The sequence below is a fragment of the Erinaceus europaeus genome, chromosome 11, assembly GCF_950295315.1.
Source record: "Erinaceus europaeus chromosome 11, mEriEur2.1, whole genome shotgun sequence".
Classification (NCBI taxonomy): domain Eukaryota; kingdom Metazoa; phylum Chordata; class Mammalia; order Eulipotyphla; family Erinaceidae; genus Erinaceus; species Erinaceus europaeus.
Window position 1 is genome coordinate 48,083,023 of NC_080172.1, and position 27,549 is coordinate 48,110,571.

Here is a 27,549-nt window from a genome sequence, read left to right on the forward strand (position 1 = left end):
GCTAAGCGCAGGTGGTGCAAAGTGCAAGGACCAGCATAAAGATCCCAATTCAAGCCCCTGGCACCTGCAGGGAAGTCGCTTCACAGGTGGTGAAGCAGGTCTGCAGGTATCTATCTTTCTCTCCCCCTCTGTCTTCCCTTCCTCTCTCCATTTCTCTCTGTCCTATCCAACAACAACAACATCAATTATAACTATAACAATAAAACAAGGGCAACAAAAGGGAATAAAAAAATAAGTATTAAAAAAGAAAAAAATTGAAAAAAAAAAGTATTGGACTCTCAAGCATGAGGTTCTGAGTTCAATCCCCAGCACTGCATGGGCCAGAGATTCTGTTTCTCTCTGTCTTTCTTTCTCCTCCCTCTCTCATTGATAAATAAATCTTAAAAAAATAAATAAATGAACTAAGTACACAGAGTGTCAGAGGGCACCCTCATAGGACACAGGCAAGTGGCTGGGATACTTACTTGAGTGCAATAGAGTACCGGCTGTTGCCCGACTCGCTGTTCCTCACCAGGTAAGCAGCTTCCTTGCAGGGCTGAAGTCGACTCTCAGCTTCCACACGGCTGATGGAGCCATGGTACCAACTGCGGACGGGGTTGAGGAGACAGCCATGTTACAGGTGCATCAGAGGGCACCGTGTGGCCTAGGGCCTTTAAACCAGAAGCCTAGACTCAGTCCCAAGTCACACCCAGGGTTGACTGTCCTGGCTGACCAATCTTGAGGACCTGTCACCACCCAGGAGAGAGGGGGGGATGTGGGGCAAGCTGGGCTTTCATTCCACCAGGGCCATGGGATTTCTTTTTTTTTTTTTTTTTAATTTTTATTCCAGAGCACTTCTCAGCTCTGGCTCATGGTAGTCCTGAGGATGGAAGCTGGGTCCTCAGAGCCTCAGGCACAAGAGTTATTTAGATAAATACTATGTTGTCTTCTTAGCCAGATTTTCCTTTTTTTTTTTTTTTTTCTTTTTTTCTGTTTACCAGAACACTTTTCTGCTGTGGCTTATGGTGGTGCTAGGGGTTGAAACTGGAACCTTGGAGCCTCAGACTTGAGAGCCATTTGTATCACCACAATGCTGTCAGCCCAGGGAATAGAATATGAAATCAAGTCCATGGGGCCTGGTAAGGTGCCATATGCAAGTGACTCACGGCTGCTTCTCCAGGGGCAGCACCGGGTCCACTTTCTCAGCCTCGCTGTGGTCAGACGGTGCTGGCTTTAGCATCTTTGGGGTCCAGCTCTTCTGCCGCTGGTGCTGCCTCCCGGCCTCCTCCTTGAGGGTGGGCCGCTCAGAGCCTTCAAACTGGACTGCAAGGAAGCTCCACTTAATCCAGGGCCATGGGGGGACCCATGCACACAGCATGGGAAAGGCTATTCCACCCCAACTGACGGCTGGGGCTCAGTGCCTGCATGGCTCTACTATTCCTGGTGGCCATTCTTTTTAATAATAAGTGAAAGACAGAGAGATAGAGAGGGGGCAGAGAGGCATACACAGAGACATCTACAGCACTACTTCACTATTTGTGAAGCTTCCCCCTTGCAGGTGGAGACGAGGGCTTGAACTCAGATTTTCACACAGTAATGTGTGTGATCAACTAGGTGCACCACCTCCTAGTGTCTGACAGCTAGTCCCACCAGCATCCACACACACTTTCAGAGCTACTCCTCAGTGTGAAAGAGTTCGAAAGTCCTGAAGGAAACCACTTTAATCTATTCTGGCGAGCACTTTGAAAAAAAGACTCTTTGTTTTAACATCTTGAGATGAAAATACTAAAACCAGCCACACTCCTAGACATTCTGTAGTATTATAAACTGTGCTTGTTATGAAAAGAATAAAGCAAAGAAAAATGTCAACTCAGAAACTACAACGAAGCACATCTTGACCATGCTAGGTCATCCAAACTGCATGGAAGATAAAGAGCAACTATGAGTAGTACCTAGTACAAGTACTAAGAAAACAGCAGGTGTTCCACAGACTTGGGGGGAAGCCAGACTAAAATAAAACAAAAACGACAGATTCAGAACTTCACTATATGTCACTATCTTTGCACATGCTTCCCCCACCCACCCACACAAACCAGGTCTGGGGAGACAACATAATGGTTTTTGGAAAAGACTTTGATGTCTGAGCCTCTGAGGTCCCAGGTTCAATCCTCAGTACCACCATAAGCCATAGCTGAGCACTATTCTGGTAAAAACAAAACAAATCAAAACAAAATAAAACACAAACAAGATAGATGTCAAACCTAGCTCAACTGAGGGAAAAGGTATCCCTGACTTAAAATCAAAAGCAAGGATCCCGGAGATGGCTTACTCTCAGAGGGCACACTTTCATGTGCAAGGACCAGGGTTCAAGACTCACAGCCACCAGATGGAAGCACCATGCACAGGGGAAGCTTCATGAGCACTAGAGTGGTGGTGTGGTGTCTTCTCTTTCTGCCTTCCTCTCCCTCTCTGCCTTTCACTTTCTGGGGGGTAAAAAATCTGCCAGAAACAGCGGAACTGTGTAGGCACAAAGCTCTAGTGGAGACTTGGTGGCAAGAAAAGTCAAGAAAAAATATGAAGACAAAAGAAATTACATGTTCAGCTGAGTAGCAATACTGCATCCCCAGAGAATTAGGAGGAAGAACCAGATTTAACATTACTTGACAACCTGCTAGCAGCTTCCTCTGATTTTACTGAATTCATTAACTTCACTAGAGCATGGTTCAGCTCTGTTTGACATGGTGCTGGAGACTGAACTTGGGATGTTGGAGTCTCAGGGATGAAAGTCCTCTGAAGAACCTCTGTGCTGTTCTCCCTTACCTTTCCCTCCCAACTCTGATTCTAAAATGTCACACTAGTAGAACTGATTCAGCCAACTTTACAACCACCTCCACCTGTAATCCCTTTTATCTCATACTGCTACTTTTATAGCATTTAAAAATATTTACTTAATAAAAGGAAGGAGAGAGAGAATCAGAGCATCACTCTGGCACATGCAATGCTGAGGACTGAACACAGAAACTCATACTTGAGAGTCTAACGCTTTCTCCACTGTGCTCCCTCCTAGGCCACAGGGCTGCCGTGTTATAAACAGGTGTCTAAACGGGTTTGAGAAGCAGCTCCCAGTACCATAGCTTACAGAGGTGACTCATAAGGCTTTCCAGCATTTGCAAAACCTTCACTGTATGTGACAAAGAGAGGAAAATAAAGGTCAGATTAAGGGGGACGCAGGGTCCTGAGGGCACATGGTGGGGGCAGCCCAGGGCCCAGGTGGCACCAGCCTCACCTGACAGTGCTCGCACAATCTGTTCCTTCTTCCACTCCCAGGGCTGCTCGTACTCAGCTGCCGGCCTCTCATCATCCTGGGGCAGCCGGCTGTGGGAGTCGGGGGGCCGCACCTTGCCCTCAGCCCTGGGGCCCCCATCCACAGGCTCGTAGGGGGTGTCATACAGCTGTGGGGGCTTGGCCAGCAGGTCCCTGGAACCACGTCTCTTGGCCAGGGTCTCTGGTTTCAGGCTGTTCTCCCCTGGCTCGCAGGGACTGTCAAGCATCTGGAGTGCCTTCACCAGGGGGTCTTTGGAACCCCGCCGCCGGATTTCTGAAACACACAGGTGACATGGGCCTGCTGGACAAGCCTCTATCACTGGTATGTGTCACTGAGAGGAAGGGAGCTTGGAAGCCATGAAACACCTCCTCACCCCCACAGGGATGTCAGACGCCAGCAAGTGTGTGCGGAACGAGCCCATCTACAATGCTGGTGAGGATGCAGACTGATCCAGCCCTTGTGGAAGACAATCTGCAGACTTCTAAGAACATGACAAATAGGCTTATCTTATGACCTGACAATCCTTCTCCTAGGGAATCTACCCAAAGAAAACAAAAACACGCATCCAAAGAAAGAGACCTATGTATGCCTATGTCTATGACAGCACTATCTGCAAGCAAAAATGTGGAAGCAACCCAAGGGAGCAGCAGATGAGTGGTTAAGACAGATGTGTGAATATACAACAGAATACTACAAAGCTGTAAGAGTGATGAAATCAATGCTGGGGAGACAGCATTAAGTTATGCAAAAAAGGCCTTCATGCCTGAGACTCAAAGTTCCAGGTTCAATATCCAGGACCACCATAAGCCAGAGCTCAGCAGTACTCTAGTAAGAGAGAAAGAGAAGGAAAAGAAGGAGGGAAGGCAGGAAGGAGGAAAGAAGGAAGGAAGGATGGGTGGAATCTTCTCTTTTGCTACAAAGTGGATGGAAGCAGAGGAAATTATGTTGAGTGAGTTAGACCAGAAAGACAAATTGGAATACTGGATGATTTTACTCATAGGTGGGACCTAAGAAACAAAGCCAGGCATAACACGGAGTGAGACTTCAATAAACTGATCCACTGCAACTGATCCAGGGGCCTAGAAAGGGGAAGAGAGGCACACTAAGTGGGCGGGGGCCAGGGATCTAGTGCCCTGTGGTGGAGGATGACAGTTAGTGGGAGGTGAGTTACATTAACACCTATCTTGGGGAGATGTGGAAACCACCACCTATGGTCAACAATCCCTCAATAAAATGATAGTGAGGTGTGGAGGGGACAAAGAGAATATGCCACAGAGGCTTGATAATTGACCCCAACTACCCCCACCCCCAATTTAAAACATTTATTTATTATGGTGGAGAGAGAATCAGAGTATCACTCTGACACATGCGCTGCAGGGATCAAACTCAGGACCACATGCCATAGAGTCCAATGCTTTATAGTTTTTTTTTTTAATTTTTTTATTGGGGAGGTTAGTGGTTTACAGTTAGTAGTAAATACAATTGCTGGTACATGTGTAAAATTTCTCAGTTTTCTGCAAAACACTCTTAAGCCCTCACCTAGGTTCTCCTCCACCACTGTGCAACAGGACCTGAACCTTCCCCCCATATAGTTATTCTTCTTTAATTTTCATTCATTTATGAGATAGAGTGGAGGAGAGAGAGAAGCAGAGCATCATGCTGGTCCATACAATGCAAGGGGTATGGAGCTCAGGACCTCATGCTTGAAAGGCCAGCACTTTATCCACTGTGTCACTTCCTGAGCCACTAAAAAATCTGAAAAATATTTATTAGAGAGAGAACAAACATACAACAGAGCATCACTCGGGCACTTGTGAAGGACTGAACTTGGAGACCTTGTGCTTGAGAGTCCAGCATTCCCTCCTGGGCTGCCCAGTTTCTTCACCTCTACCTGCCGGTCTGCCTGAAGGGGGTGCAGTCACCTGATGGAGGCTCACACCCAGAAAAACAGGCTCCCTACGGGGTGAGGTGGACATGGCCTCAGGACAACTCATTTCCCAGTTCCTGTTCCCCGTGCTTCCCTTATAAAGTTGTCTTTTTAAAAGGTTTATTCATTTTTTTGTGTATGTGGTGTGGGGAATGGGGGGCCGGGGAATCCAGCTCTGCTATTATGTGGTGCCAAGTTCAACCACCCAGGGCCTGATCTGTCTGCTGAGCTGTTGCACCAGCTGCACCCACCTGCAGGTTTTCTAAGTTCCAATCACCTCGCCACTACTCCGAGGGAGGCATTTATGTATCTCAGGTTCTCTGGTCCGAAGACAGGTCTAATACCCTGGGGAAGGCAGACAGCCAGCAGCATGGTGCAAGAGGGTGAATTAAAGGGAGGGGGACATCCTTAGGAGGCCACCAGCATGAGTGATAGTGAGCACCTGTTGGGAGTGTGCTGTGTGAAGTACTACCCACAGCCTGGTGTGGATTTTCAGTCACCCTATATGGCAAGCACTACTACCTCCCCACTGTTACAGAAGAGTTAGCTGCAGCCAACCACTACAAGGCAAAGCCATGCTGCAAAAGCAGGAGGTGGGGGGAGGGCGGAGGGAGGCAGGAGATAGCTTTTCCCACAGAGCACATATTTTGCCATGTCTGAGGACTAGTGTTCAAATTCTGGCACCACCACATGGGAGCACCATGAATGCATGGGACCAAGGAGGTGGGGAACATGAATGGTGCAGCAATACTGTGGTACTCTCCTCTCTGCTTCTTTTTCACTTCCACTGTCTCTGTCTCTCTCTTTCCCCATTTGTTTAAACATTTTCCATATATATATATATATATATATATATATATATATATATATATATATATGGAAAATTTACTTATTTAATGAGAGATACAGAGAGAGGGAGAAAGAGCAGAGCACTGCTCAGCTCTGGCTTATGATGGGGCTGGGGAGTGAACCTAGAACTTCAGAGTCTCAGGCAAGAAAGTCTTCTGCAGAACCATTATCCTCCACCCTGTCTCTATCTGTAATTAAAAGGGAAAAAAAGTCCTCTGGAGGCAGGGGTGGATAGCATAATGGTTATGCAAAGAGACTGTCAAGCCTGAGGCTCCAAAGTCCCAGGTTCAATCCCCTGCACCACCATAAACCAGAGCTGATCAGTGCTCTGGTTAAAAAAAAAAAAAAAAAAAAAAAGTCCTCTGGGAACCTACACAGAAGTCTCAGAGGCAAGCAATCAAGAGGCTGGATTCTGAAACTTCTCTCTCTCTCTCTCTCTCTCTCTCTCTCCCTCCCTCCCTCTTTAAGGGACAGAGATGCAGAGATTGAAAGAGTCCATGGGACCAAAGCAATTCAGTGTGGACCAGGCTTGAACATGGGTCTTGCACATGGCAAAGCAATGCAATATCCAAATGAGCTATATTGCCAGCTCCTTGACTTAAAAATGAAAGCTTTTACTTAATACAAATAAGAAAGAGCCTCACATGAGACTAAGTGAGAGAAAGAAAGAGAAGCCAGTGCACCACTCTAATCCATGTGGTGCTAGGGATCAAACCAGGAACCTCAGATTTATAAACCACTCTACCAGTTGAGCCACGACACTGGGACAGACACCACCAGGTGGAGAATGGGAAGGGAGCTGAGACTGTGACAGAGAAGGTGGCTTCTAGTGGAGGGACCCCAAGGGTGGCTCTTAGAGGGGGGAACCCCACAGAGCCTGTTCCCTAAGAGGGAGCCAAGAGAAGCTCACAGAGAAGGCTGGGACAGCAGCTGAGGGAACTGGAGTCCCCAGAACTAGCTGCAGAAAGACTGACAAGCATCATGTGTGGTTCTAACTGTTCACCAAGCAGCCAGGGAGGAGGTTTGAGTGGAGTGGAGTGGAGTGGAGTGAAAATGAATTGCTTACACAAATAAGATCCTGAGTTCCATCCTCAGCATTCCACATGCTCTGGCTCATTCTCTGTTTTGTTAATAAGTATTTTTAAAAAAAGATTTAGAGAGAGAGAGATGGGCTCAGAGCATCACTCTGGTATATGTAATGCCAGGGATCGAACTTGGGACCTCATGCACATAAGCTCGGTACTTCAGACACTGAACCAATTTCTGGGCTGTCAGAAAGCTTTAAACCTATTGCAAGCCTACCCACCTTTTCACTTATTTATTTTCAAATAATTTTCAACCTATCTCCTTTTTTTAGACTGAATTTTATTTATTTTGATAGGACAGAGAGAAATTGAGAGGGAAGGGGGAGATAGAGAGGGAGAGAAAAAGAGACACCTTTAACACTACTTCACTACTCATGAAGTTTCCTCCCTGTAGGTGGGGAGCAACGATTTGAACCCAGGTCCTTGTGCACTGTAACGTGTGTGTTCAACTGGGTGTGCCATCACCTCCCCCATCAAGTCCTTGGACCTGGTAAAATAAGTCATAGTTAATTAAGGTCTCACTCCATGCTATACTTGGCTTTGTTTTAGGTCCCACCTATGAGTGAGATCATTTGCTATTCCTCCTTCTTCCAGTTGATTTCACTCAACATGATTCCCTCCAGAAGGCCATTTATTTTTTGGATAGAGAAGGAGAGAAATTGAGAGAGAAGGGGGAAATAAAGAGGGGGTGAGAAAAACATCTGTAGCAGTGCTTCACTGCTGGTGAAACTTCTCCCTGAAGGGTCCTGGTCCTTGTGCAAGGTAATGTGTGAGCTCTGGTTGAGTGTGCCACTGTCTGGCTCCCTCCCCCCTTTTAATTCATTAATGAGTAAGAGGGGACAGGTAGAGAGAGAACCAGAGCTTTACTACAGCACATATGAAACTGAGGACTGAACTCGGGACTTGACACTTTGAAGTCCAGTGCTTTATCCACGCCAAGTGAAGGCTTTTTCTTAAAGACAAACATATCCTCACTAGCGCCTTATAAGCATACAAACTGGGGGGTCAGATGGTAGCACAGTGGGTTAAGTGCACATGGCGCACAGCGCAGGGACCAGCGTAAGAATCCCGGTTCGAGCCCCTGGCTCCCCATCTGCAGGGGGAGTCGCTTCATAAGTGGTGAAGCAGGCCTGCAGTTGTCTGTCTTTCTCTCCCCTCTTCTCTCCATTTCTCTCTGTCCTATCCAACAATGAACAACACCAACGATAATAACCACAACAAGGCTACAACAACAAGGGCAACAAAACGGGGAAAAGGTGGCCTCTGGGAGCAGTGGATTCATGGTGCAGGCACTGAGCCCCAGCAATAACCCTGGAGGCAAAAAAAAAAAAAAAGCATACAGACCGGATGGGACACATAGGATGACCAGCTCCTCCACCTCAGCTTCTCTTGCACTTCCACCCCATCCAAATTATGACTCTACCCAAGTGGAGCAAATCTTCACAATACACACTGTCCCCTCCTGCTAGTGTCCTGGGGCCACAAAATTTTCAAAGCCCCGACTTCACATGCTGCCCCACTTCTGCCACTCTGCCAGCTCACCTGGCCTTTGCCCCTCCCCCACTGCGAGGATTGCTAAGCCTTCTGATTTTGGGGGTGGGGTAGGGGAGAGGAAGAAGGAAATGCTAGGGCAGAGACTCCTGCCCCACCTTGCTTATCTGTCAGGACACGGGGGGGGGGGGGGGGGGGGGGGGGAGATGGAGCTGGAGACCCAGGCAACTGACAATGGTATAGACATGAGAGAAACTGGAACTGGGCCCGGTGACACCTGTCGGAGTAGGGCCATCAACTGTACCAAGCACATGACAACCAGGGAGAATAATCTCGATCGGAGCACTGAAAGGGCATGTTTCCTTCATCAGGCAAGATGACAATCTTGCAGGACCGCAGAGGGCTCGTGGGCTGACCTAGGGCTTGGGTGCTTTCCCCAGAGCTCCTGACTCACTGGTCTGAGGCATGGTCTGGGCACCATGGGTAGCGGAAGTAGTTCTCTCACCCATCCCTGTCCCCAGCCACCTCTCATCTGCCATGGTCCTTGCTGGATCCATCCCAAGAATCTGGGTTCTTCCTCTCTGTACTCACGGCCAGCTCAGAACATGAGTCCTGAGAACTTTCCTCACTTCTGGGCAGGTAAAGAGGCTGGGGTGCTGGCTGGCAGAGCCTTGTCACCCACCATAGTCTCTGGACTCTCAGCCCTACCCCTCTGCACTGTGCATTCTAGGACCTGGGAGGGAAAAAATGAAAAGAAACCAAAGCATGTTCTACTCTTGGCCCAAGGAAGCCAAGTCTGGGATTACAAAAATAAGACTTTCCTTTTTCTCTCTTTTTTATTTTATTTTTTGCCAGCAGGTTATTGCTGGGGCTCGGTGCCAGCACTACAAATCTACTGCTCCCATCCCATTTTTTCCTTTTTATATTTTTCCCTTTCCTTTTTTATTAGATAGACTGGAGAGACATTGAGAGGGGAGGGAGAACCAGAGAAGGAAAGAGAAAGAGACACCTGTAGACCTGCTTCACTGCTTGTGAAGTTTCCTCCCGCAGGTGCTAAGCAGGGGCTCTAATCTGGGTCCTTGTGCACTGTAATGTGTGTGCTTCACTGGGTGCACCACTACCCGATCTCCTCTTTTTTAAAACTATTTTTAAAAGATTTTAAAAAATGTATTTATCGGTTAGAGATAGAAATCGGGGCCAGGTGGTGGCACGCCTGGTTGAGCGCACATGTTGCAATGCTCAAGGTTCTCGGTTCGAGCCCCTGGTCCCCACCTGCAGGGGGACAACTTTGCAAGTAGTGAAGCAGTGCTGCAGGTGTCTCTCTGTCTCTTTCCCCCTCTATTACCCTCTTCCCTCTCGATTTCTGGCTGTCTTTAAGCTAAAAAAAGAGAGAAATTTAAAAAAAGAATACTTAAAAAAAGAGAGACAGAAATCGAGATGGGGTGGAGGCAGAAAAGAAAAGACACCTGCAACACTGCTTCATGGCTCCTGAAGCTTCTTTCCCCTCCATCCCCCCGCAGATGGGTACCAGGGGCCTGAACCTGGGGCCTTGAGCATGGTAACCTGTGCACTCTACCAGGTGGTACACCACCACCTGACAAAAACCATTCCTAAGTTATGAATAAAATGATGATAAACATAATGATGATAATACAAAAACTGCACTACGCTAATATGGAAGTCACTAGTCATAATCACTGGCTCTTGACCAGCCTGAATTGAAGTGTGTTGAGTGGAATTATACACCCAATTTTTGAAGACAGGCCATACAGAGAAAAAAATAAGTAGTGCAAAGTGATCTTGTTAATGATTTTTTTTTCCCTCCTCCAGGGTTATTGCTGGGCTCGGCGCCTGCACCATGAATCCACCGCTCCTGGAAGCCACTTTTTCCCCCTTTTGTTGCCCTTGTTGTTGTAGCCTCGTTGTGGTTATTATTATTGCCCTTGTTGATGTTGTTTATTGTTGGATAGGACAGAGAGAAATGGAGAGAGGAGGGGAAGACAGAGAGGGGGAGAGAAAGATAGACACCTGCAGACCTGCTTCACCGCCTGTGAAGTGACTCCCCTGCAGGTGGGGAGCCGGGGGCTCGAACCGGGATCCTTATGTTGGTCCTTGTGCTTTGCGCCATGTGCACTTAACCCACTGCGCCACCGCCCGACCCCCTGCTAATGATTTTTATATTGATGGAAAGTTAAAATACTTTGGACATATCAGTTGAATAAAATATATTGATTTAAAAAATAAATGTACAGCAGCTGAGCTGTGGAAATAGCTCAGTGGGACTTTCACTCCAGAGATTCCTGGTTCAATCCCTGGGACTGTATGGATCACAGTGGTGCTTGCCTCTCTCTCTGCCCCATGTGAGACTCTCTGATATGTAATAAATAAATCTCTTCAAGGTGTGCAGTGCTTGAATCCTGAGCTCTTACCCAGGTGTGTATGACTCTGCATTTCTGACTCTGCCTGTGACAGCCCTGTGGATGCCAGGCTTGGGGACAAGCAGATGTGAGTGACAAATTCCTTCCCCCTAACTTACTGGGTCCTAGAGTTGGGCTAAATCTGCAAACCATTATCTGCTCTGTGAACAAAGTGTAGCAAAGTGGGGGGGGGGGGGGCTGGAGCACAGGGCCTTCTGCCCCTCAGAGGGAAGTAACCTTCCCATTGCCCCAACACCTGGCTGGCCCCCAACCTGAGGCGCCAGAGCAGCAGAAACAATGGCGGAGCTGCCAGTCGACCCTTCCTGCAGGGAGAATGGCCCCTGACGTGAGGAGCAGCCTCCAAGCGGAAACCAGCCTGAGAAGGAGGAAACAGCCAGAGGAAGCCTCGCCCTGGCCAGGCTGATAGAGGCCACTGACCGTGGGGGACAACAGGAGGCTACTCGCCAGAGGATAAACACCCATCTGTAGCATGGCCGGGGGCCCCCAAACTTTCCTTTCTCCCTTCCCAACTTTTCACTAATGAGAGAGAGAGTATGTGTGAGGTAGAGAAGGAAAAGGAGAGGACATCACTCTGGCACATGTGACACCAAGGATCAAAAGCATGCCTGCAAGTCTGATGCTCCAACCACCACACTGCCTTATGCCTTTTATATATATAAACACAGTGAAGGACCAAGACTCTTTCACTCAGTTAGATGGAGTTAACAACTGATACTCTTCTGCCTTGATCCAGATTTCCCTGTGAAAATGAAATTCTCTGGGTTCTCTAAGTAGGCATGCTGTACACAGTACCTCGGAGAGCCCACATGGCACAGGGTCCCCCTTTTCACAGAGAATACAGCACTGGGCGAGAGAGAGGTGCCTGTGTGGAGGGGGGCTGTGACTGCCTCACACACCAAGCTTTCTCCCACAACTAAATTTATACCAAGAGTTCACATGAAATGTTGACTATAGTTTGGATAACAGATCTTGTCCCCTCACCCATGAGGTTTTTTTTTTTTTTTTTTTCCCTCCAGGGTTATCATTGGGGCTTGGTGCCTGCACTATGAATCCACTGCTCCTGATGGCCTTTTTTTTTTTTTTCTATCTTGTGGTTGTTGTTGTTGGATAAGACAGAGAAATCAAAGAGAGGATGAGAAGACATAGAAAGGGAGAGAGACATCTGCTGACCTGCTTCTGAAGCAACCTCCCTGCAGGTGGGAAGCTAGCAGGCTCGAACTGGGATCCTTGTGTGGATCATACTATGCACACTTAACCTGGTGCACTACCACCTGGCCCTCTCCAGGAGTTATTTTTTACCAAAGCACTGCTCATCTATGGTTTACTAGTGGTACTGGGTATGGAATCTGGGACCTTGAAACTATAGACATGAGTCTTTTTTTTTAAGTATATTTTATTTAATTAATCACTTATTGGAGAGACAGGAAAATAGAGAAGAAAGGTGGAGATTGAGAGGGAGACACAGACACCTGCAAACTTGGTTCACTGCTCCCTGCAGATACAGCAGGGGCTTGTACCCTGCTCCTTGTACATTATAACACATTTGCTCAACCAGCTGAACCACCACCTGGACCCAGACATGAAGTCTTTTGCATAACTATTATGCTGTCTCCCCAGCATATCACCCATCTGTCTGTCTGTCTGTCTGTCTATCTTGTTTACCAGAGCACTACTCAGTCTGGATTATGGTGGTGCTAAGGACTGAACCTGGGTCCTTGAATTCTCAGGCATGAGAGTCTTTTTGGCAGAACCACTGCACTATCTGCCCAGCCCCCATTTAATATTATTTTCAATTAACCAAATACTGAGTCTTTGTCCTCGAGGCTATTTTCTCTATTTATGGTGCTTTGTCCCAATCTTGACTATTCTCTTCTTAGGATGAGAAATAGGGATATGGGATAACTTTTTATTCTTTTTTTTTTTTTCCTCCACAGTTATCGCCCGGGCTCAGTACCTGCACTACGAATCCACTGCTCCTGGAGGCTATTTTCCCTATTTTGTTGCCCTTGTTGTTATTGTTATTGTTGCCATTGCTGTTGTTGGATAGGGCAGAGAGCGGAGGGGAAGATACAGGGGGAGAGAAAGATAGACACTTGCAGATCTGTTTCACTGCCTGTGAAGCCACCCCCCTGCAGGTGGGTAGCCGGGGGCTCAAACTGGGATCCTTACACTGGTCCATGTGCTTCACACTATGTGTGCTTAACATGCTGCACTACCGCCTGGCCCCCAAATTTTTATTCTTTCTCCTCAGAGCAAGGTTCTTGTACATGCAAGATTTCACTACTCCAGGGTGCTTTTCCATATACAGGTGGGGGTGGATGGGAGGGAGAAAGGGAATGAGGGGGCCAGAGCACTGAAGCTTCCTTCCAGTGCATGGTCCCTTCCATGTGGTTCTAGGGCTCAAACCTGCATCTGAATATACATTGCAAAGCTTGTGTACTACTAAGTGAGCTATCTTTTCAGACCAGCTGACTAAAAAATATTAATTTACTTATTTATGAGAAAGGAGAGAACTAGAGCATCACTCTGGCATGTACAATGTAAAGAGACTGAACTTGGTGGGGGGTATGGGGGCAGGTGATGGCACACCCAGTTAAGTGCACATAGTAATAAGCTCAAGGACCTGTGCAAGGATCTGGGTTCAAGACTCTGGCTCCCCACTAGCACAGGGGACACCTCACAAGTGGCAAAGCAAGTCTGCAGGTGTCTTTCTCCCTCTCTATCTCCCACTCCCCTCTTATTCTAAGCCTGGAGAGAGAGAGAGAGAGAGAGAGAAAGAGATTGAGAATGAACTTGGAACCTCACGCTGGAGAGTCTAATGCTTTATTCATTGTGCTACCTCCTGGATACTCCAGGTAATTTTTGAGAAAAGGTTTATTTATTCTGGGCTGGGGAAATAGCATAGTGGTTATGCAAAAATGCTTTTGTGTCAAAAGGTCTAAGGTCCCAGTTTCAATCGCTAGCACAACCACAAGCCAGAGGTGAGCAGTGCACTGGTAAAATAAAATAAAATAAAATAAAATAAAATAAAATAAAAATTTTATGAGAGGTCAGAAGCACCACTCCAGCAATGATCAGTGCCAAAGATTAAACTTGAGGCCTCAGGCATTAGGCACTATCTGTGCTCTACTATCTGGCTCTACTCATCAGTGCTCCAACTTTTGATTTAAATTGACTTCAGTAGTTTCTTATCAAGCAATCCTAAGACATAGGAACTGAAGCAGACATAATTCAGAAGCCCTGACATTTAAGCTAGCACAGAAATTACAGACAAATTAAATAAATCAATCTTCCACTTTAGGTATTTCTTTCCTAAAGGAGCTTCAAACTATGAGGTTCTCTTTTAGCTGTGACTTATTTGCAGATACAAACAAAATCACTGGCAACATAAAACAGAAATTTAAAAACAACCTGAGCAGCCCTGGAGATGGTGCAGTAGAGAAAGCCTTGGACTCTCAAACATGAGATCCTGAGTTTGATCCCAGCATCACATGTGTCAGAATGATGCTCTGGTGTGTTCCCTCTCCCTCTCCCTCTCCCTCTCTCTCCCTGTCTCATTAAGAAATAATTAAAACGGTTCAAGCCCCCGGCTCCCCACCTGCAGGGGAGTCACTTCACAGGCGGTGAAGCAGGTCTGCAGGTGTCTATCTTTCTCTCCCCGTCTTCCACATCTCTTCTCCATTTCTCTCTGTCCTATCTAACAACAATGACAACAATAACTACAACAATAAAAACAAGGGCAACAAAAGGGAAAATATATAAAAGAAAAGAAAATTTAAAAAAATTAAAAATAAAAACCACTTAAGACTGGAGCTCAGGGGCTAAAACTAAGGTACACTGAAGGACCATGTCCCCATTTTCCAGCTGCCTGTTCTGGAGAGGTTTTGTGAATCTTCTGAGCCTTTGTTTTGGCAGTTGGGAAACACACATTCACAGAGCTTCAGGGACTAGTGAGACACTCTGGCATGCCTGGCACCTAGGAAGCTCTCAGTGTAATGCCAGTAGGAAGGGGCTTCTGCTGCCAAAGGACATGTCCAGTGCTAATGTTTGAAGTCAGTGGTTGGAAGTCACATCTATACATATGTAGGAACTGTGCTAAATATCCAGCTAACCTAATCCTGCTAATTTCAAAGAACAATAGTTACTCGACTCACAGCCCTGGCTTATTATTATTATAGATTTTATTTATTTATTCATGAGAAAGACAGGAGGAGAGAAAGAACCAGACATCACTCTGGCACATGTGCTGTCAGGGAATGAACTCAGGACCTTATGTTTGAGAGTCCAACACCCTATCTACTGTGCCACCTGTTGGACCATAGTCATGGCTTTTTTTTTTTTTTTTTTGCCACCATGAATCCACTGCTCCTGGAGGCCATTTTTTTCCCTTTTGTTGGCCTTGTTGTAGTTATGAATGTTGCTGTCGATGTCACTCGTTGTTGGACAGGAAAGAAAGAAATCGAGAGATGGGGAAGACAGAGGGGGGAGAGAAAGATGGACACCTGCAGACCTGCTTCACTGCCTGCAAAGACTCCCCTGCAGGTGAGGAGCTGGGGGCTAGAACCGGGAGCCGGGGGCTAGAACCGGGATCCGTATGCCGGTCCTTGCGCTTTGTGCCACGTGGACTTAACCCACTGCACTACTGCCTGATCCCCCATCCATGGCTTTTAAACCAACAGTCCCTTGGAGAAATCTAAGTGAGAATTTATTCATACATTTATAAATCCTTAGCCTCTATGTAATCGGGGAGGTGGTACAGTTGAAAAGAGTTGGACTCTCAGGTGTGAGGTTCTGAATTCAACTCCTGGCACTGCATGTTAGAGTGATGCTCTGGTTCTTTTTCACATTATTTCTCATTTGTAAATAAGCTTTTTTAAAAAAAAATGTCACCAGAGTTATTTCTGTGGCTTGATATGTAAGAATCCACAGTTCATGGCAACCACTTTAGCTTTCATTTTTTCTTTTTATTTATTTTTATTTGATAGGATAGAGAGAAATTGAGAGGGGAGGGGGATATAGAGAGTTGGAGAGAAAGACAGACACCTGCAGACCTGCTTCACCACTCCTGAAGCTTCTTCCCTGCGGGTGGAGAGCAGGGGCTTAAACTCAGGTCCTTGTGTGCATGGTTACATGTGCACTCATGCCACCTGCCAAAATAAACATTTAATGAGCTGAGCCTTAAACTTTTAAAAATGAAAAACAAAGCTTAGGGGATCTAGGGAGCCTGGCCCCACAGTGACTTGGCTCCAGGGAAGTAGTAAAAGCTCTGTAGTTTCTGCTTCTTCCTCTAGTCTCTGACATGGGTGGTGGTTCTTATTTTACTTACTTCTCAGTGACATATTTTTTAAAAGTTTTTATTTATAAAAATGAAACAATGACAAAAAAACACTGACAAAAAGATAATAGGGGTACAACTCCACACAATTCCCACCACCAGAACTCCGTATCCCATCCCCTCCCAATAGCTTTCCTATTTATTAACCCTCTGGGAGTATGGACCTAGAGTCATTATGGGGTGCAGAAGGTGGAAGGTCAGTGACACAATTTTGTCTCTACTGGTGTTAGGTCTGTTTTTCCCCTTGGGACTATTGAGATGTGGGTTTTAATAACTATTGTGTAAGTCATTCCCCTAATAAAGAGATTATAAAAATGAAAGATGTGGGTCTTATTTCCTATATGTTTAGAGCCCAGCACAGGATGTGGCACGTGGTTTAAAAAAAAAAAGTCCTAGAGGGCACTGGGCGGTGGTGCAGCAGGTTAAGCGCACATAGCGCAAAGTGCACTGGCATAAGGATCCTGGTTCGAGCCCTTAGCTCCCCACCTGCAGGACAGTCATTTCACAGGTGGTGAAGCAAGTCTGTGGGTGTCTTTCTCTCCCCCTCTGTCTTCCCCTCCTCTCTCAATTTCTCTCTGTGCTATCCAACAACAATAACAATAATAGCAATGATAAACAAGGGCAACAAAAGGGAAAAAATAGCCTCCAGAGGCACCAAGCCCCAGCGATAACCCTGGAGGCCAAAAAAAAGTCCTAGAAATACTGGGGCTGGAAGAGAGCTCACCTGATAGAGCATGTACCTTACCCTGGGCAAGACTTTGTGTTCAAACCCTAGCACCCCGAATGGGAGCACCACAATACCAGGGGAAGCTTCACAACAAGGGAAGCTCCAGAGATGGAATGGTGTTGTAGTGTTTTGGACAAAAAAAAAAATGCACCAAAGTAAAAGACTCTGGGGTGGCTGGGGGCCAGAGTACAGGTCCTGGAAAAAGATGACAGAGGACCTAGTTGGGGTTGTACTGTTATGTGGAAAACTGAGAAATGTTATGCATATACAAACTATTGTATTTACTGTCAACTGTAAAACATTAATCCCCCAACAAAGAAATTTAAAAAAAAAAGAAAGAAAAACCCATTAAAAATACATTTAGCCTGGAAGCAATGGAATCTCATGCACTGGAGGACCCAGTGCTTCCTGTACACACACACACACACACACACACACACACACACACACACACACACACGTTGGATATTATACAACTGCATCACATAGTGTTCTATATAACCAAGATATTGTTTTTAAAAATCAGCTGCGCTGAGAGAGCATATGTTCACACATATCCATAAACAAGTGCAAAATATATACCTGAAAGCAGAAGTACACTAGAGTTTGCAGTGAGTACCCCCCCTAACACTTCCTCTCCACTATTCCAACCTTTGGGTCCATGATTGCTCAACAATTTGTTTGGCTTTGTATGTTAACTCTCTTTTCAGCCACCAGGTTCCAGATGCCATCAGGATGCCAGCCAGGCTTCCCTGGACTGAAAACCCCACCAATGTGTCCTGGAGCTCCACTTCCCCAGAGACCCACCCTACTAGGGAAAGAGAGAGGCAGACTGGGAGTATGCACCGACCAGTCAACGTCCATGTTCAGCGGGGAAGAAATTACAGAAGCCAGACCTTCCACCTTCTGCATCCCACAACGACCCTGGGTCCATGCTCCCAGAGGGATAGAGAATGGGAAAGCTATCAGGGGAGGGGATGGGATATGGAGATTGGGTGGTGGGAATTGTGTGGAGTTGTACCCCTCCTACCCTATGGTTTTGTTAATTTATCCTTTCTTAAATAAAAAATAAATTTAAAAAAATCAGCTGTGCTTATTCCACTACAAAGGTATTAAAAAAGGCTATAGGGGCTGACGGCCAGCTCACCTAGTAGGGTATGTGTGTTGCCATGTGCATGGCTCTAGGTTTTAACCCTGGCACCACATGGGAATGCCAGTACACTGAGGGAAGCTCTGGAGCTTTGGGGGAAACAAAGCACACACACATATAATTTTTTGGTGCAGGAGTGATGAGATCCCCAAGGTCACAAGAACCTTAGACTATATAATGTACAGAAGATGGATGTGCTACAGTTTTTAAATATTTATTATTTTCCCTTTTTTTGCCCTTGTTGTTTTATCATTTTTGTTGTAGTTATTATTGTTGTTGTTGTTGATGTCATTGTTGTTGGGGTCATTGACAGAGAAATGGAGAGAGGAGGGGAAGACAGAGGGGGAAAAATAGCTAGACACCTGCAGACCTGCTTCACCGCCTGTGAAGTGACTCCCCTGCAGGTAGGGAGCTGGGGGCTCAAACTGGGATCCTTTGTTTGTTTTTTACCAGAGCAACACTCAGCTTTGGTTTGTGGTGGTGCAGAGGATTTAACCTGGGACTTAGGAGCCTCAGGCACAAGAGTTTTTTTGTATAACCACTATACTACCTCCCCATCCCATATTTTATTTAAAATATCTATTCATTTCATTTTTATAAACTAGAGAATAAGAGAGAGACAAAGAAAGACAGAAGCACCTCTCAACTCTGGCACACAGTAGTGCTGGGGACTTGAGCATACAAGTCTGTGTGTATGTGTAGTGATGGCGATCAAATTAGGCATTCACACATATATCACACATTAAATCTCTTTCTCTCTCTCAAACACACACATTTCTAAAGTAGAGACAGAGAGGGAGAGAGAAAGAGACTATATACCACAGCTTCCTTCAACATGGTGGGGGCAGGGCTTAACCTGGTCACACACACGGCAAAGCAGCCTAGTATCCAAGTGATAAATCATTTTCTTCACGTATCTATCCAGCTACTGCAGAAATGTTGAAACAAGTTTAAAAAAATAAACTTAGTATTTCTCACAAAATACAGGATGTTCTGAGTCTGGATTTTACAACCAAGCACACGAGGAACAAACTGGACCCCCCCCCAAAAAAAATTAAAACACACACACAAGAATAAAAAAATAAAATAAAATAAACCCAACCCAGTGGCACATCTTTTATTTCCAGCTTCCGATAAATTCACTTCCTGTTATTCTGTTCAGCTGTGTAACCTCTGTGCAGGCTAAAAGGTACAGTCACAGGGGTCGGGCGGTAGTGCAGCGGGTTAAGCGCAGGTGGTGCAAAGCTCAAGGACGGGTGTAGGGATCCCGGTTTGAGCCCCCAGCTCTCTACCTACAGGGCAGTCGCTTCACAGGCGGTAAAGCAGGTCTGCAGGTGTCTGTCTTTCTCTCCCCCTCTCTGTCTTCACCTCCTCCCTCTATTTCTCTCTGTCCTATCTAACAACAATGACATCAATAACAACAACAATAATAACTACAACAACAATAAAAAGACAAGGGCAACGAAAGGGAAAATAAGTAAATAAAAATTTTAAAAAAGGTACAGTCACTATACTGATTGAGGTGTTTTGTGTTATTATGTCTTAAATGAAGAAATGTTAAAAGAGTAACCAACACTTTTAAAAGAGAAAGAATAGTAAGTGGAAACAACAGCCATTTAAATTTTGAATTAGCAAGTCAGAATCACTATGATTTTGATTTTTCATCTTGTCACAGGGAGTGACTACTAGAGTCCCCTCATCCACAGGTTTCTGGAGACAATTATATGGGGGGAAATTCATCTTTTAAAAGCATAGTCCTTTCCCCATTATTAGTGTGGTCCCAGAAAGAAATACCCAGGACAGTGAAGATTAAAGTAAAAAAACAAACAAACAAATAAACTCTGTGGGGACTCAGAGAGATAGCACAGTGGTGAGGCAGAGACTTTCCTATCTGAGGCTCTGATCGCCCAAGTTCAATCCCTACCACCACAACCCAGAGCTGAGCAGTGATTTGGTTTAAAAAATAATAATAAAATAAAGTGAAATAAATAAATAATACTGCCTCCACTAAAGAAGAATTAAAAAAAATCAAGCAAAGGACAAAGTGAATCAAAAGTGTATACTGAATTCTGATTTTGCTTTTTCCCTCAATTTATGTAAAGCTCCCCTTGCTACTCCTTTCACACCCCTGATATTCTTTTCTTTTTTTTTTTTCCCTTTACAGCTCTAAATTCATTTTCACTTCCTTCCATTCACAGATTTCATTAGAGGTCACTATCCAGTGACCTTTGGGGTCACAGCCTGGCCAGAGTACACCCTCCCAAAGGGGAGCCTTATCTCTCTAAGCAGAGAAGCAGGAAGCAGAACAGTGCTTTCCTGTGGCAGCTCCACTTCATTCTGGAGCCTGGCCTGGCCCGGCCCTCCCAGGGCCTTTCTGTTCAGCTCTCCAGAGCCTGTGCTTACAGAACTGGACAGCTGCTCAATCTGCTCCTCAGTGGAAGAGACAAGGTCTTGCATGGGTGGCCAGTTCTTCTCTCTTAGCCATGAGCCCCAGATGCTCCAACAAGGCTCCCTGAAGTTTACACTAAGAAACTGCATTTTAAGGGAAATTCAGGTAAACAATTTATTCTGGCCAATGAAATAGCTCATTTGGATTGTGCACAGCCCTGCCACGTGCACGATGCAGCTTTGAGCCCAGCCCCCACCACACTGGAGGAAGCTGTGGTGCTGTGGTCTCTTTAATGTTCTATCTACCTTGCTCTTTCTATCTGGAAAGAAAAAGAAAAGAAAAAAAAAGTTATCCTGGAATAGAGAAGTCCCAGTTACAACAAAAACCTATTGGAAAACTCACAAGTAGATGAAAATATGAGAGAGTTATTTAGAAATGTCATTATGGGGGCTGGGCGGTAGTGCAGCAGGTTAAGCACACATGGTGCAAAGCACAAGGACTGGTTCAAGGATCCTGGTTCGAGCCTCTGGCCCCCCCACCTGCAAGGGGTCTCTTCACAAGTGGTGAAGCAGGTCTGCAGATGTCTATCTTTCTCTCCCCCCCTCAACTTCTCTCTGTCCTATCCAACAACAACGACATCAATAACAACAATAAAACAAGGGCAAAAAAAAAAAAAAGGGAAACAAAAAAAGCCTCCAGGAGCAGTGGATTCATGGTGCAGGCACTGAGCCCCCAGCGATAACCCTGGAGGCAAAGAAAAAAGGAAAGGAAAGGAAAGGAAAGGAAAGGAAAGGAAAGGAAAGGAAAGGAAAGGAAAGAAATGTCATTATATGAACTCCAGAGAATTGTGAACAAAGGGGGAGAGTGTGACACAGAAAAGGGCAGTGAACACTCAAGAGCTGGAATTATTCTGACTCACAAAGTTCACTAGAGTTGACTGAAGCTTTCGGAGTTCTGTCTTGAACTGGGCCCAGGCCACAGATTAACAAGATTTTCCTGAGTGATTAAATATTTTGCACAAGTGCTAGAGAGCTTGTTAAAAAACCCATCTTTTTTTTAGTATATGTGCTACCAAAGCGAGCATGAGAAACCCATCTTTTTTTAAATGTTTTTTTCCTTCATTTTATTTTAATTATTATTTATTGACTAGAGACAGATAAATTGAAAGGGATGTGGGAGATATAAGGGAAAACAGACTCCTGTAGCACTGCTCCACTACTTGTGAAGCCCCCCCCCCCCCGACATACACAATCCTGCAGGCGGGGACCAGAGCTTGAACCTAGATCATCACACATAGTAAGTAGCATGTACACTCAACCAGGTGCACCCCTTTTGTTTCTCTGAGAAACAAAACTTTTACTGTGATACAGAGAGTTATTTCAGGTTTGCATCTTCCAACAATCTGAGATTCTTTAAGGCATATTAGTTCCTTGCTATGGTGCCAGAGCTTTCAAAAAGAAAACAAACAAACAAAAAAAAAAAGCTGAGAAATGTCTACAAAAAAGGAAATAAATCATCTTAAACTTGAAGATTCTGGGGCTGAGAGGTGGTGCACCTGGCTGAGTGTACACAGTGCCATATGCAGTGACCCAGGTTCAAGAATTAGCTCCCATCTGCTGGAGAGAAACTTCACAGCAGCAAAGTGGTACTGCAGGCCTCTGTTTTCTCTCCCTCCCCCCTTCCTCCCCAGTCTATCTTCCCCTTCTCTCTCAATTTTTCTGTCTATCCAATGACTAAAAATATAAAAACAAAAACCTGAAGACCCCACTCTGAGTGAAGGTGCAAACTCATAGTGTCACCGCACACTAAGAGAGAAACCAGGGGCCTCTGCACATTCTGAGACAGAAAGGCAGCAAAACTATCGTGGCAGCCAGTGGGCTGTTCTGACCTAGCTAGGGGTCTGATTCCTGTTCCTTCCCACCAGCAGGATGTGGTGCCAGTGCTTTTACCCACTGCACCCTAGGTGAATGTGAGCCCGCAGCCCCGCCAGCAGCTCTGGGCGACACACCTGTTATCATCTGCTGGGCATCATAGGGCTCCATGTACCCGTCATTCTCGCCCACTCGCTCTGCATCCCTTTGGCCTTTTGTCCGTCTGGCATCATACGGATCCGCATAGTCTTCTAAGATTATGACCTGCAAAAGGATAGGAAGAGAGAGTTGCTATGGACCAGAACGGCTATGGTGTCGCGAGATGGGTACTGAAAAATCCCCCCCCCCCCAGACCATAAGGAGACTGGTAGCTACTGTGGGTTCTAGGGAGCTTTTTCATTGGGTCCTGTTATCTGCCAGCTGACCAAACAACTGATTTGGTCACTTAAACTATTCTAGCAATACAAAGCCAGGAGGTAGTGTAATGGTTCTGCAAATGACTCTCATGTTTGAGGCCCTGAAGTCCCAAGTTCAATTACTAGCACCACCATTAAGCCAGAATTGAGCACTGCTCTAATTATACTAAATAAAAATAATAATCCTTTCTACTTACCCTCCAAGGTTCTTTCCAGCTCCCTACATACTAAGGCATTTCTAGCTTAAAGGGAGTTGGTGTGGAAGATGAGGCATGGAGGGTGACTGGACAATGGAAATCTGGTCCCTCCCCCCAGGATTTTGGATTTGTGTCAAATGAGCAATACAGTCTTAGTAAGTCAACTGCCAACGACCACTAAATACTGACCAGCAATCGCAGGGCATCATGAGGGGATCAAAGTGACCTCCAAACTGGCTTTCTGTCCTTGGAGGACTTGTAACAGCTCTGGAGAGACAAGCTTTACAATAAGATGCCTAGGAAACAAGCCAGCACTGAATAGTATTGTGGGAGTTCCAGCTTCAATGATTCATGACAGACTGACTCCGACAGGCTGCAAATCACGTCTCTCTCTCTCTCTCTCTAATATGGAAAACATTAACGAATGTGTGTCAGCCTTGTGCAGGATGGGGGAGGGGGCAAGCTAATCTCTGTGTCACCCCAGCTGGGAGAGCTTTGACCAATATTTGTGTCAGAAAGTATTCATTCATCCAAAAACAAAGGTTGGTATGTGACTGGGTTCTGCTCTGCAGAACTTCTTTTTGTTGGGAGATAAGGAAGGGGGTTAGGAGACTAAGCCCCAGGTCCTGTTCCGCAATCTCGGATCACCTTTTTAGAGAGTTCTGGAGGACCATGGCAGGCGGCAGAAGGACCTCAGTTGAGTGAGAAGTGAGAAGGGGGGATGAGAGCCTGTGACTGAGAAGGAGACAGCCTGAGATACCCCAGACCTCCAGACCAGGCAGGAGACTGTGGCCATCAACTGCTCCACTCTTCTGCTCATCCACATGTGTACTTCATTCCTGGGGGGGTATGGAGCATCGTGGATTGTCGTCCTCCTTGTAAGGCACCTATGGGCCAGTCAGCCAGGAGCACTGACTAGCGTCTGAATGAGATGGCCCTCCCAGTGTGACCCTCAGTGTGTTCCAGGGAGGGCACACTGTAAACATCTATGGACAGAATCAATGGAGAGGCCAGGTGGTGGTACACTCAGGGTACACACATTACCATGCTTGAGAATCCAAGTCCAAACTCCAGGTCCCCCATGTGCAGGGAGGAAGCTTTCCTTGCAATGGAGTAGTGCTTAAAGTCTCACCTTCTTTCTTTCTCTCTCCTGCTCTACTCGTCTCCTACTCTCACTAAGAAAAAGCCACTGAAAAATGGTTAAGTGGTGTAGGCACTGAGACCCAGCAAAAAACAATAACAACAACAACAACAACAAAAAAGGCCCCTGAAAGTGGTGGAGTTGTGTAGGCATCAAGCCCCCGCAATAACCCTTGTGGGGAAAAAAAAGAATGGAGGAGCATTCAGAAAGGCCCCGAAACAAACATACATGTGCAGTGGGCATCTGACACCATTTAGCCAGGTGGGATGTCTGGAGGCTCAAGAAGACTCCAGGCCTCTTAACGGGAATAACCCAAGCCCAAGCTCTTCTCTCCCCACTTTCTACAGAGAAACATGAATTAAACAGTAAACTATGAAAAAGCAGCTGCCACCCCCACTCCTCTGTTGTCATGGAGTCTTCACAAACTCATTCTCTTTCTTCCTCACTACCCACTCCCTTACACACCCAGAGGACCTCTGGTGTGTAAGAAGCAGGAAACACCTTCTTCTCTTCTGCTCTGTCATTTCCTCAGGGACATTTCCTTGTCCTGGCCTGTATTCCCTGCAGCCCTGACCAGTCCCCCTGTCCCTTGTCCACACAGATGTCTGCACAGCATGATTAGGGAATGAATGAAAGGGGTTGTAGTCCTAGGGGGCGGGGGGATCCCTCTGCAGCTGGGTCCACAGAGCTAGATGATGCCTCCAACTGACAAAGAAGAGAGTGGTGGCCAACACACTCCCTGGAGCTTGGAGACCTACCTACACACAGCTTTAGAACCTACCGTTCCCAGAGCCGAAGGTGATTATGTCAAGTGAAAAAAGTAATGAGGTGAGAACTGGAGAGACAGCACAGGGATTCCCAGGCCTGAGCCTCCCAGGTCTCAGGTTCAATTCTTAGTGCCACCATAAGCCAGAACTGAACAGTGCTCTGGAAAAAAATAATAATAAATAAAAAATTTTTTTAAATAGCAAGAAAAAGTTGCAGTCTGAGCAACTTTATCAGTGGATAAAGTGCTACGACTCTTAAGTACAATCCTGAGTTTGATCCCTGGCAGCCCATATACCAGTGATATCTGCTTCTCTTTCTCTCCTCCCATCTCTTTCATTAATGAGTAAATAAAAATCTTAAAAAAAAAAAAAAAAGGGAGTCAGGTGGTAGCATAGCGGGTTAAGTGCAGGTTAAGCGCACGTGGCACGAAGCTCAAGGACCGGCCTAAAGATCCCGGTTCCAGCCCCAGGCTCCCTACCTGCAGGGGACTCGCTTCACAGGAGGTCTGCAGATGTCTATCTTTCTCGCCCCCTCTCTGTCTTCCCCTCCTCTCTACATTTCTCTCTGTCCTATCTAACCGACGACATCAATAACAACAGCAATAATAACTACAGCAATAAAAAAAAACAAGGGCAACAAAAGGGAAAATAAATAAATATTTTTTAAAAATCTTTTAAAAAAAAGTAAAGAGGTGATGGGTGGCTTGGGAATACAAAAAACATAAACAACAGAAATGGAAAATTAAATAGTAATCAAACTATTTCCCAAACTTGATGAGAACTCTGACAACTAGGGTGTGTGGGGGGGCATGTGATTTTAGTAGAGGATGTTGTGAACTATATAGAAATATATGTAGATGTGAAAACACACCTCTAAATAATTTTGTAAACCACTGCTAAATCATGAATAAAGAAATAATGGAGTCACTATTCCTTAAACAAGGAGTCCAAGTATACACAGTCTAGCTTTATAAACCACAGCCCATGTCAAAATTAAAACAGACCACAACTTGGGGGTTAAGGTGTCAACTTTGGGGGTTAGGGGGTTAGGTTATCTACCCCTTCAACGACTCTGGCAAACTGATAAAAACAAACAAACAAACAAACAAAAAACAGAATGAGGATTTTTCAGGATTAAGAGAAAAAAATGTTGTTTTTCCCCCCTAGATGGGGGGGGGGGTATCATTTCCAGGTGTCAGCGTCCTGGGCTGACACCTGAGAGAGAAAAGGCCAAACGAGAGATGGAATAGAAACTACAAGTGCCAGGGAGTCGGGCAGTAGCGCAGCAGGTTAAGCGCAGGTGGCGCAAAGCGCAGGGACTGGCGTAAGGATACCGGTTCAAGCCCCCGGCTCCCCACCTGCAGGGGAGTCACTTCACAAGCGGTGAAGCAGGTCTGCAGGTGTCTATCTTTCTCTCCCCCTCTCTGTTTTCCCCATCTCTCTCCATTTCTCTCTGTCCTATCCAACAACAATGACATCAATCATAACTACAACAATAAAACAAGGGCAACAAAAGGGAATAAATACTAAATTAAAAACAAAGAAAAGCTATAAGTGCCAAAGCTTCCTTCAATGAGGGTTGGAACCTGGGTGGCGCACGTGGCAAAACAATGCACTATACTAGCGAGCTATTTTGCAGACCTCTAGATTTACTTTTGTTATATTTCTTTAATTTTTTTATATTTATTTTATTTATTCCCTTTTGTTGCCCTTGTTGTTTTATTGTTGTAGTTATTATTGTTGTTGTCGTTGTTGGATAGGACAGAGAGAAATGGAGAGAGGAGGGGAAGACAGAGAGGAGGAGAGAAAGATAGACACCTGCAGATCTGCTTCACCGCCTGTGAAGCGACTCCCCTGCAGGTGGGGAGCCGGGTTCGAACCGGGATCCTTATGCCGGTCCTTGTGCTTTGCGCCACCTGCGCTTAACCTGCTGTGCTACAGCCCGACTCCCATTTCTTTAAATTTTTAAAATATTTATTTTCCCTTTTGTCGCCCTTGTTATTTTTATTGTTGTAGTTATTATTGTTATTATTTATGTCGTCGCTGTTGGATAGGACAGAGAGAAATGGAGAGAGGAAGGGAAGACAGGGTGAGATAAAGACACCTGCAGATTTGCTTCACCACCTGTGAAGCGATCCCACCCCCACCCCGCAGGTGGGGAGCTGGAGGCTCGAACCGCGATCCTTCTGCCGGTCCCTTGCGCTTTGCGTCACCTGCGCTTAACTCGTTGCGCTACCACCCGACTCCCTTTTATTATATTTCTTTTAAAATTTTTTTCATATTTATTTATTCCCTTTTGTTGCCCTTTTTTTTTTAATTGTTGTAGTCATTGCTGTTGTTGTTGGATAGGACAGACAGAAATGGAAAGAGGACGGGAAGACAGAGAGGGGGAGAGAAAGACAGACACCTGCAGACCTGCTTCACCGCCTGTGAAGCGACTCCCTTGCAGGTGGGGAGCCGGG

At 45.8% G+C, this 27,549-nt stretch overlaps 2 protein-coding genes across 2 annotated transcripts in view; one reads left to right on the forward strand and one right to left on the reverse strand.

Moving 5' to 3' along the window:
- The window catches only part of IL6R (interleukin 6 receptor), a 271,403-nt gene that overhangs the window by 76,924 nt on the left and 166,930 nt on the right, over window positions 1–27,549 (forward strand). The window lies entirely within an intron of this gene.
- The window catches only part of SHE (Src homology 2 domain containing E), a 33,491-nt gene that overhangs the window by 4,953 nt on the left and 989 nt on the right, over window positions 1–27,549 (reverse strand). The window contains exons 2-5 of the mRNA XM_060201458.1: window positions 22,704–22,830; window positions 3,266–3,577; window positions 1,146–1,302; window positions 465–584 (exon numbers count right to left, since the gene is read on the reverse strand). Of these exons, the coding sequence (XP_060057441.1) occupies window positions 465–584; window positions 1,146–1,302; window positions 3,266–3,577; window positions 22,704–22,830 (716 nt within the window). The remainder of the gene's footprint in view (window positions 1–464; window positions 585–1,145; window positions 1,303–3,265; window positions 3,578–22,703; window positions 22,831–27,549) is intronic.